The 11,076-nt window shown below is 39.9% G+C and overlaps 1 protein-coding gene across 3 annotated transcripts in view; it reads left to right on the top strand.

The window, feature by feature from the left end:
* The first annotated feature begins 3,467 nt into the window (after window positions 1-3,467).
* The window catches only part of Mroh2b (maestro heat like repeat family member 2B), a 67,652-nt gene continuing 60,043 nt past the window's right edge, over window positions 3,468-11,076 (top strand). For 2 of the 3 annotated variants that reach the window (XM_070041103.1, XM_070041102.1), the window contains exons 1-5: window positions 3,468-3,991; window positions 5,715-5,773; window positions 8,466-8,576; window positions 9,807-9,966; window positions 10,880-10,978. In XM_070041103.1, the coding sequence (XP_069897204.1) occupies window positions 3,976-3,991; window positions 5,715-5,773; window positions 8,466-8,576; window positions 9,807-9,966; window positions 10,880-10,978 (445 nt within the window). In that variant the 5' untranslated portion in view covers window positions 3,468-3,975. Of the gene's footprint in view, window positions 3,992-5,714; window positions 5,774-8,465; window positions 8,577-9,806; window positions 9,967-10,879; window positions 10,979-11,076 lie in introns of those variants that run through there. The other variant, XM_070041104.1, reaches the window with a different exon arrangement.

Here is an 11,076-nt window from a genome sequence, read left to right as displayed (position 1 = left end):
CAAGAAAGACAAAAACCACTTGTGTCAATATCTTAGGGTTAATTTTGCTTAACATCATCTTATCTGACCTTTCCTGCTTGTCTCAGACATATACTAGATATTGAAAATAAGGGAAACCACTAAGTGAAGTAAGCTAGGCCCAAAGAAACATAGGTCCCATGGTTTCCCTTCTTTTCCTTTTAATTTCATATATAAATCCTTCTGAAGGTTGATATTTGAGATATATATTTTTATGTAGCAGTGGAACATGGTATATTTAGGTGCCTTCTATTCATACTGAAGAAAAGATTTAATTAGAATATCTTATCTCTTCTTAGGGAAGAAAGAAGACAGTTCCTCTGAGTATGGTGGAGCCTCATCTTTGCTATAAAGGACCAGTACCTATGTGCTTTGTAGACAGAACTGGTGACCTTCCATACTTTACATTTGCTCTTCTATCGTAGGTTCCAACCTTGTGTCCATCCTGGCTGATTGCTCATTTGTTATGTCAATGGACTGGCTGCTTCCGACAAACTTTAAGCTCGTTGAGGTTCAGACATGCTTCTTTATTTATGATAGATAGGTCCAAGTGTATCCACTACTTGTGCCTAACAACTAATCAATAAATGAGTGCTGCACTTAATTAAAGACTACTAGAAATTACTCCTTTGTTGTTTGGTTGTTGGTTACTACAAGTAGAAAAAAAATGGTGTGTGTGTGTGTGTGTGTGTGTGTGTGTGTGTGTGTGTGTGTGTGTGTGTGTGTGTGTGTTGGTCCTGGGACTTAACTCAGGCCCTGGGCATTGTCCCTGAGCTTCTTTGGATCAAGGCTAGTGCTCTACCACTTGAGCCACTGCGCCACTTCAGGCTTTTTTCTGTTTATGTGGTACTGAGGAATTAAACCCAGCACTTCATGCATGCACTAGGCAAGCACTCTAGCACTGAGCTATATTCCCAGCCCTACTTCTGACTTTTTTATTGCTTTTTATTGGAGACAAGAGTCTCATGGACTTTCCTGTCCTGGTTGGCTTTGAAAGACTATCCTCAGATCTCAGGCTCCTGAGTAGCTAGGATTACAGGGATGAGCCACAGGCACCTAGTTAATAAGAATGATTACTTTAAAACACAAGAAGGAGAGATCTGGGAACAAGGAAGGAAGGGCAAAAACAAGAGAGAATGGATAGGGAAGAAGTACAGGAGTAAAAAGAAAGGAAAGCTATCTAGGATTTCTGCTCTTTTATATGCTAACTGTGAAAGGATTAAGTTTCTCTTAAAACTTACTTAAGAAAAACAAAAAGTGTCTGATTTCACTATTAGTGTTTTTGTAATCCAACACTTCATATGAAGAATAAAAGGATTGATGTCAAAGTAATTGCTATCTACAGAAAGGATTAAACTCTTAAAACCACAGAATCTAAATTTCCGTGATATTTCCATATTTATACAGATCTATTTTCCCATAATTTTCTCTCATAATTTTAACGCCTTGGTTGCATGCTTGTCTGAGAGGACACATTGGGAAACACATCACTACTGGGGTTGGGTAGTTATCATTTGCCAATGATACTTCAAAAGGCAATAGTTCTCATATTCCCCAAGAAGACATTCTAGTTTCTGAGCAGGATGAAAATAAATCTCTGGAAATAATGTTGAATTAGTTATCACATAACAGCCTATTAGCTTTGAGAATTACAGTTTGGCATTTTTCTAGATCCTCAAAAGACTTAAACCTGTATTGTGTTGCCTAATATAAAAAGAAAGACCAGCTAGGCACCAATGAGTGAGCCCAGTACCTGTAATCCTAGCTACTCAGGAGGATGAGATCTGAGGGTCACGGTTTGAAGCCAGCAAGGGGCAGAAAAGTCCCCATGAGACTCGTTATCTCTAATTAACCACTCAAAAACCAGAAGTGGAGCTGGGCTCAAAGTGGTAGAGCGATATAGACTTAAGCAAAAAGAGCTCAAGGACAGCACCCAAGGCCCTGAGTTCAAACCTCATAACCAACAAAATAAAAATAAAAAGAGGAAATGGTAAGATGTAACATGGAGGCCCCCGAAGTACAATAAAATGATGGCAAATTAGGTTTGTTTTGTTTTGTTTTTTGAGGATTTGGGGTATTTAAATATATTTTAATTTGCTTTATTTGAAAGGACTTAATACAGGAAGTGGTGCTGTAGCTCAAGTGGTAGAGCGCTCGCCTTGAGCTGAAGAGCTGAGGGACAGCGCCCAGGCCCAGAGTTCAAGTCCCACGGCCGACCAAAAAAAAAAAAGGGAGCTGACCTCTTTGTGATTTCTAAATGAAAGGACTTAATATAAAGGTGTGTTTTTGTGGTCCTGATGAGTGAATTGTAAAATTAATATAAATCTGGCTTCCTTGATTTGTATAAAATCAAGGAAAGCTTCATGCACAGAGATGTAGAAAAATCATTGATTCACAAAAAAATTTAACAATTATGTTAGATAGATTTCTCATTACTAACTTTGCTGCACATTGTTCTTTAAGGTTCTAAGAGCAAATTATTTCTAACCTCTATTTTTCCTTGTAAGTCAGTACAAGTTTTAAGCTGCCACTAAAGACTCTCTGACTTACCAAGTTCAGTTCACTCTGTGATTGTAAGTTGGGTACTACAGAAAAACAGCTATAATTCTTGCTAACCAGAATGAACATACTCAGTTAACTGCTACATTTTCACTTATCCACTCTTGGGTGATTAGGCAAGGATCTGGACCAGAACATCTTAGACTAAGTAGAGCTAGAGATGATCATTAAAATACAGATTTCGACATCCTCATTCTAGTTTATCAGATCTGAGGTGGTACCTGGGAGTTAACACTGTGAAGAAGAAAGAACACCAGGTAAGTCCAATGACAAGGTGCTTTGAGGAAGTGCTAGGGGAAAAAAATCATGCTGACTTGGGAAGCTGAGACTGTTCATGTCACCTGCGAGAACCAAAATAACTGTCTCTGAGAAAGATGATAACTTCAAGATTTAGGTGTAAGCACTTGACCTCTGAGTGTGAAAATAGCTTGCTAGAAAGCCCTAGAAAAAGCGAATTTCCCCTTGGCATCTTGCAGTCTATAGATTGTTAGTACCCCTCCCTTTTCTATCATCTGCCATGAACCAGATTATAACCAACCAGATTTACAGTGAAGAGTCATCAGGGAAATGTATTCTTTACCTTACTCATGTATCTGTAACCCCCTCCGTACAGTATCTTTACAATAAAAATATACTAAAAAAGAGTCATCAGATTGAGGTGTATGCTAGTAAAATTGACAGCATTTTAGCTAAAAAAAATTGTACAAAAATGATTTGAAGACCAACAGTGATAACAGAGCTGGAGAAAGAGCCTACTCCTGGGATAAGGCCAAGATCCTGACCAAGTCTGTAAGAGCGTAGTGGGGAGGAAGGCAGAGGAAGCTTGGCTTTGCTACTGTGTCAGTTGGTCATTCTATGCAACTGCCCCGATGGGCATTCCGGTCCACTGAGCATGCCCAGTTTGTGTGACTGCCCTTCACCAAATAGAACAATCAACAAGATCACCTAAAGGCTTTACCAACATCAGGCCAGTAAAGTGACTCCTGAAACCATTCCTAAATTTGTGATCAATGGACCCAAATTTGGGGAGAGGATTTCCTCTGATCTACAAAAACAGTTTGAGTCCTAGTCTCTAATTCCTTCCTCCTCAAGTACATCAAAGGAACAATATTTGGTGAGATGCAGCCATTTTGTTGGTCAGCAGGAGCTCTGAAGCCAGAAAATGTCATAGTAGAAGAATTCAGCAGCAGCATCCTCACCAATAAACCCATCACTGAAAGCTCCCAGATCACCAGGCCCATCAATTGGAGGAGGGACATTCATTTAGGGAATCTTATGTGAACCTTATATGAAGAACTTGCCAACTTGCTTTGTTGATTTTTTTTTTAGCCTTACTATTTCTGATACTTAGGTGCTGTCTCTTAGAAAGAATAAAACAGCCAGGACATAACCTACAGCATGGAAGAAACCACAGGTAAGTATCACTACATCATAAGGAGTTAGGATTCTGCTGTGTGTTTTGTGTCTGTGTAATCCTAGGCCTATTGCAGTTTTGTTTTGTTTTTCGGTGAGGGGTGCTCATGTGTTATTGTGGAAGGTGAAGGCCTGTATACCTCAAAGATGTGTTGAAAGGTTAAAGTTTGAGGCAGTGACCACCATGTGTTGCTTGTTTCTGTCTAGCTTGTTTCTGTGGTGATAATCAAAACACCTGGTTGACTGTGTGCCTTTATAAGCCCTGCAAATCTTTGGCTCTGGGCTCTCCTCCTGGGCTCCGCTGTGTCGGAGTGTAGGACGAGGCCCGAGCTGCAGCCTGTTTAAATAAAACAGCTGTAGAGTCTGACTCTCAGTGGTCTTCTTATGGGGGGTCCTGCGACCTTAGCATAACAGTGTGAAATATTTTACTAAAGAAAAAATCATTTCTCTCTTTACTTCAAAATGATAAAGCCAGGTTGATTGTAAAAGACAAGTAATAGAACATCTGCTTTAAAAATCTGTAATCAAAAAGAGAGAGAGAGAGAAAAGCCTAAATATCAAAGAAAGGAAATTTCTTGTTTAATGTTGAAAGCATCCTTTGAGAATATTTTCCTCCAGTTTTCAAATATGGCTGCCTTTCTTCTTTGCAAATCTGTTTGAGTTACATATTCATGGGACATCTCCATCTCCAAAGCATCTCCTACCTGCCATTGGCCTGAAATTGCTCATATTTTGAATCTAATTTTGTGGCTGCTGCTGCTGCTACTATTGTTATCTAGAATATTTTCTCAGGATCATTCATTTCTGGAAAGTTTTGAAAGGCAAAGATCTAAGGTTTCTATCAGGAGAAAGCAAGGTTTCATGACCACAGGACCAGAATACCACCTGGAAGATAGAAACATAGATAGAGGCGAAGGGAAGGAGGATCTGAGTAGAGAGGAAGACAAAGGAGATAATAAAAATGGAAGAGTGAGGCAAATCCAATTAACCAGCAAAAAGTTAGAAAAGGAGGCATGGTTCAAGTAGTTGGGTACCAGCCAGGAGCAAAAGAAAACAAGCAAGAGCATGAAGCCCAGCATGCAAGTCACAATACTAGCACAAAAAAAAGAGGGCAGTAGGGGGGAAAGAGCTGCAAAGAGAAGATATATATCACCACTACTCAAGACAGGAGTAAGGGATTTATTCCTTGATACTTAGAAGCAGTCCTAGTTGAAAAAGATACAAGATGACACACACTTGACTGGAAAGATAAGTAGAAACCCAGCAACTTAGGTTTTGAAACAATTGCTAAGCATGTTCAAATACATCAGAGATATGAAATATGAATAACATACAATTTCTACCATAAAAAAATAGCAAGCCAGGTGCCAATGGCTCACACCTGCAATCCTAGCTATGCAGGAAGCTGATATCTGAAGATCATTGTTCAAAGCCAGCCCAGGCAGTAAAGTCCATGAGACTCTTATCTCCAAGAAACCACTCAGAAAACCGAAAGTGGCACTGTGGCTCAAATGGTAGAGCATTAGCCCTGATCTGAAGAGCTGAGGGACAGCGCCGAGGCCCAGAGTTCAAGCCCCACAACTGACAAAAAAAAAAAAAAAGAACTAGTAAGCAAAGAAAGGATGAAGAGTAGGGGTAAGGAGCAAATGAAATGTCTTTGACTATTGCAACATAATTAACAAGAGGACATATCAATGTATTTTTTTAACTTTTTTGCTTTATAGAGCTGTTTGGAGATATTAACCTCACTCTTGGGATGCTGAACAAGGAAGATAATAACAAGGTAAGGCAAATTGCAAATTGGGAAAGCTGTCTTTACCATTCACTTTTTCTAGTTCTGTTGTCGTAATATTCCTTGTTTTTCTTGGGCTTCTCGTGTAGTGTTAGACTTTGTCAGAAAATCCAGTTTTAATGGAAGTCACTGTACAGGTGAAGCAATATCATTAGCACTTCAGTAATCATTATGCCTGCTTCCAGCAGCTTGCAAATGATACAGGGTTCATAATCTTCTATAGGCAGAAGTGGAAGAAGATGTCAGACTTTAACATTTGAGGTAGAATATACTCTTTTATAATTTAAGGGTTCTTTTCAAAACTCCCAAACCAAAAGGTCACTTGTACTTATCAGTGGTATTTTACAACTACAAAATTCCTCTGAAAATCAAAGATTTTTCAGAGCTCAACATCCAAATAATAAAACTACATTTGACTGAACATGTATGCATCACATGGTGTGCTAGCTATGTTTTCCACACAATGATGTAGTATGTGATATTCATCCCTCACAACTTTATGAAATTGGTATTTCTATTTCCATTTGACAACTGAGAAAAATAGTGCAGAAGGTGCATGACTTTCCCAAATAAGAATAGCAGTACTGCCCAAACACAAGCCCATCTAACTCCACCTAAATACCTAAATGCTTCTAATGAATATTCATTGTTTCCTCACTGGGAAGGATAAGGTTTCTACCTCTTAATTCAGCAATTCTCAACCTTGACTGAATATTAGAATATCTTTAACAGTTTGGGAGGAAAATGCTAACAGCCAGGCCCTAGCATTACAGGTTTTGATTGGAACAGTCTATGAGAAGACTAGATAGTTGAAGCTTACAGAAAAGATCCTAACATATAGGCATAATTGACGATCGTTATACAAATCTCTTAATAGGAACTAAATTTTCAATAGAGCTCTATATTCCAATTATTTGGAAGCACTTGGAAAATGATTTCTTAACCCACTAAGTACTCAAGGAGAATTTCTAAGGAAGAATTTCAAAGAATGTGTGCTTTCTGCAATCACTTCCAGAGTGCTCATATGGTAGGACAACTTAAGAAGTAGAAATAGCACAACCATGAGGTTAAGATTCTGAACCATGACCACTCAATACCAATCAGCGTTGATCTCTCTGTGACCCAATTTCCTCCTTTATAAAATGAGTCTATGTGTGGCATCTACCACAAAGGGTTATTGTGATCACTAATGAGATGTTCCAGATAAAGGACCTGGCTCACTTCTAAGAACATGGTAAAGACCCCATGAATAAAGGTTACATGAAGCATGGGGCAAGAGGTAGACATACTGGTGATTAGGCAGTTTCTGAAAACACTGAGAAGAAAGCAAAGACTTATACCTGTTTATTCTCAAAGTTTTCAAGAGTCGTCCCTGAAGAACAGTGCCAAGAAAAGTTATTTCATATCTTAGACACAGAGTGATACCAGGAGGTTCAGGATTCAGGCTGTGAAAGATTCCAAAGTACTAGAGAATAACGTAGTCACCTAAGAGATTTAGGGAAGCCCAGATATGGGGATGGGGTCAAGCCACTGGAGCTACAGCTCTGTCCAAAAAGTGATTCACAACTCTGTCTCGGCACAGGCATGAATGGAACAAGGCCTTCTGATCCAGTTTCACAGTAGAGTAGCCTTTTTGAAATTACAGTGTGCTGATAGTATCAGGCTCACTCCTGATACTATCAGGAGTAGTGAGAGCAGCAATTGGGGTGATGGGCATTCTATTCCCCTGAGTTTATAACAATGATTGCCAACAGATTGATAATGTCCAATAGCTTGTCCCTTTCTTCAATTAGATCACGTCATTGAAATGCAGCAAGTTCTCACTAGACACTCTGTTGACAATAAACTATGTAACTTGTGGGTGAAGACAAGAGGAAACAACTGAGATAGAGTGAGGGAAAGGGTGGCACTGTCCAAACGAAAGATACTAGAAGCCTTCTGTATATCACCTTTATAATAACAAAAATAGATAGGTTTTTTTTAAGTACAGTAAGTTCCAGGGGCCTGAGAAGGTGGCTCAGTGGTAGAGCGCTTGCCTTGCATGCGTGAGGCCCTGGGTTCAATTCCTTAGCACCACATAAGCAAAAAGAAAAAAGCCAGAAGTGGTGCTGTGGCTCAAGTAGTAGAGCGCTAGCCTTGAGCTGAAGAGCTGAGGGACAGTGCACAGGCCCGGAGTTCAGGCCCCACGACCGGACCCAAAAAAAAAAATAGTTCCTAAGCTTGGTGTCAGTGGCTTATGGCTGAATCCTAGCTTTTCAGGAGACTGAGACCTGAGGACTTTGGTTCAAAGCCAGCTAGGGTGGGAAAGTCCCTGAGACACTTATCTCCAACTGACTATCGCAAAGCCAGAAGTAGAGCTGAGCCTTAAGTGGTAAAGCACTAACCTTGAGCAAAAATGCTCAGGGACAACACCCAGCACTGGATTCAAGGCCCAGGACTGGCACACAAATAAATAAATATGTATTAAAATTAGTGCATATCTGTTTATATTCTAAAATTAGTTTTACTCAGGGTCTATCAGTCCTTGACACCTAAAGATGCCTGTTATATTCAGAAAGTCTAAGTAAGCAATATAAAATCGACTGTGCAGTAAAAGTATATTGCTTAGTTTAGTGATATTTATTTGTACTTCATCTGACTCCTTTATTTTTATAGCCCAAATACCTTTGTATTCTCTTCACAGGAAGATATCTACAGTCATCTTACTTCTGTTGTTCAGAATGCTGACATCTTAGATGATGCAATTGTCCAACGGTTGATTTATTATACCTCTAAGGACATGAGAGATGACAATGTAAGTTTGGTTCTTGATGGTGGGTTTGTCAGGGCCAGGGCCAGTAACAGGGTCTCTAAGTGAATCAACTGCATCTGTGTGATGCACAAAAGCTGTTATTACGTGGCTTGTAGGACAATGAATGACTTATCCATTCTTCAAGGCCACTTGAACACTGTTACAGAGACTCTTGTTTGCTTCTCCACTGCTATGAAAACTGAGGTAAATGTTAGAAAGATTTTTCGGGTAATATTATCCAACTTCCTTTTAGATGAGAAATATTATCCTTATATTTTTTTCTCAAAGATAATACTACTATCTACTAACAGAATGAGTAAATAAAATCCATGTTTCTTGGCTCCCATATAATTTCTTGTCTCATTATCTGCCTGCCTGTGCTGGACTGTCAGATCTTTCCCAGATATCAACTCAGTAATTAATTACATTCTCTCATAACCTATTTCTCACTTTTAGGAGTATATTTCCTTAGAATAGAGTCCTTATCTTTTCACGTTTCTTGGCAGGAACATTGACCAACAAAGTACTTAGCTCACTATCAACAAAAGCAGAAGTCCCTCCCCAATATTTTCAATACTGAAGATAATTTGATGAGGATAACACAAAAGTCAGGGTTCTCAATTCACGACCCACTTCTTTTTCCTATTACCTATTTCTTGGCAACCACAGTAATTTGTGTCATTTAATCATAAATATTATGCTTATTATTCCAATTAGCAAGAATGCATCAAATGTGCCTATAGCCCTAGCAGTTGGGAAGTTAAGGCAGGAAGACTAGGATTTGATGGTCAGTCTGGCTATATATTAATAAGCCTATCTAGGAAGGAAGGAAGGAAGGAAGGAACAAATGAATGATCAAAGGGGGAGAAGAAAGGGCAGGAAGGAGGGAAGGAAGGAAGGGGGAGAGGGAAGAGCAGGGAGGAAGGAAGGAGGGGGGAGAGACAAGGGGGAGAGAGACAAGGGCAGGAGGGAAGAATGGAAGGAGGGAGGAAAGAAAGAAAGAAGAAAAAAAGAGAATACAATTGTTGACCCTAAATTTATAATAATCCTATTTGAATTGTTTTCTAAAGCCTCTTTTCCCCCACCACTTATACCTAAAAGTTTCTTACCATGGATTTGTAATAGCTTGTTCTCCTTCTATCCTAAGTCTAGGCAAACTTAGGAAAGTAAATAGACTATTTTCCCCTCTATACACTCACACTGCTTTCCCTGTGTTTTTCTTCTCCTCCTCAGCTCCTCAGAGAAATCAGAATGCTAGCTGGTGAGGTGTTGGTGTCTCTGGCTGCACATGATTTCAACTCTGTGATGTACGAAGTACAAAGTAACTTCCGGATTCTAGAGCTACCAAATGAATTTGTTGTGCTTGCCCTGGCTGAACTGGCAACCAGCTATGGTATAAAGGGAATAATCTCCATATTTTGTCTAGGAAGCAACTATCCCTGATTAATTGTCTAAAAGCCAAATGAGAGCAAATTGCCGAAGGAAGAGTGTCTCTACCTTTTATTGTAGTTAAGAATATTGAGAGCTGGGTGCTGGTGGCTCATAACTGTGATCCTAGCCACTCAGGAGGCTGAGATCTGAGGATCTCAGTTCAAAGCCAGCCCAGGCAGGAATGTTTGTGAGACTCTTATCCCCAATTAACCACCAGAAAACAGAAAAAGGTGCTGTGGCTCAAGTGGTAGAGCATTAGCCTTGAACTGAAGAGCTCAGGGACAGGGCCCAGGCCCAGAGTTCAAGCCTCATGACCGACAGAAAAAATATATATATTGATAGAAGGGAGGAGCTAGCCATTTATGACCACAGATAAACCCGCACTGCATTTAGCCTGTGTCTCTGCCATCCTCACCTTCCTCTCCATCAAGTTTTGTGTTTGCAGAAGCACCTTTCTCATAAGTCATATTCTGCAAGCCCCTGAATATTTTCAGTAGTTAAAGATTTCCTACCATTTCATTCTACAGTCCTTTATTTAAAAGATATTCTTGAGGACGTTATATTGATGGGGCTGCAGGCAAGTCTGGATGGGAAACATGGAAGCTCATATGTCTCTGAATAAGCAATTGTCACTAAGCTACAGGTACAGGTGGTTGTCTTGCTAGTGCCTCCTTTCAAACCTATAACTCTTTGGTTGCAGCATGGAATTGGTATGGGGGTGGAGGGGATAAAGGAGAACACCTTTCTCTGAACTGCACACACTTCCCCTGTGCAGTCCTGTCATGCTTGTTATGTGTGGATGCTAGGAGGAGACCGGAAATGCTTCTCCCACGTGGGAGATGAATCTATGCCTCTCTCCTCTCACAATCCTCCAGTGTCCCAGAGCATTCCCTTCATGATGATGACGCTGCTCACCATGCAAACCATGCTCAGGCTAGCTGAGGACGAACAGATGAAGCAAACTTTCTGTATTGGTGAGTATTTCTGTCATTTTCTCTTCAGACCAGACTACGAACAGATAAGTTGTTTCTTCCTTTGCTCCAAAAGCACAACCCCAGTAATTCACTTCTTC

Source organism: Dipodomys merriami, unplaced genomic scaffold (genome assembly GCF_024711535.1).
Source record: "Dipodomys merriami isolate MVZ:Mamm:240054 unplaced genomic scaffold, mDipMer1.0.p SCAF_30, whole genome shotgun sequence".
NCBI classification, from domain to species: domain Eukaryota; kingdom Metazoa; phylum Chordata; class Mammalia; order Rodentia; family Heteromyidae; genus Dipodomys; species Dipodomys merriami.
Note: the sequence above shows the minus strand (reverse complement) of the source record. Positions and strands in the feature narration are given on the sequence as shown.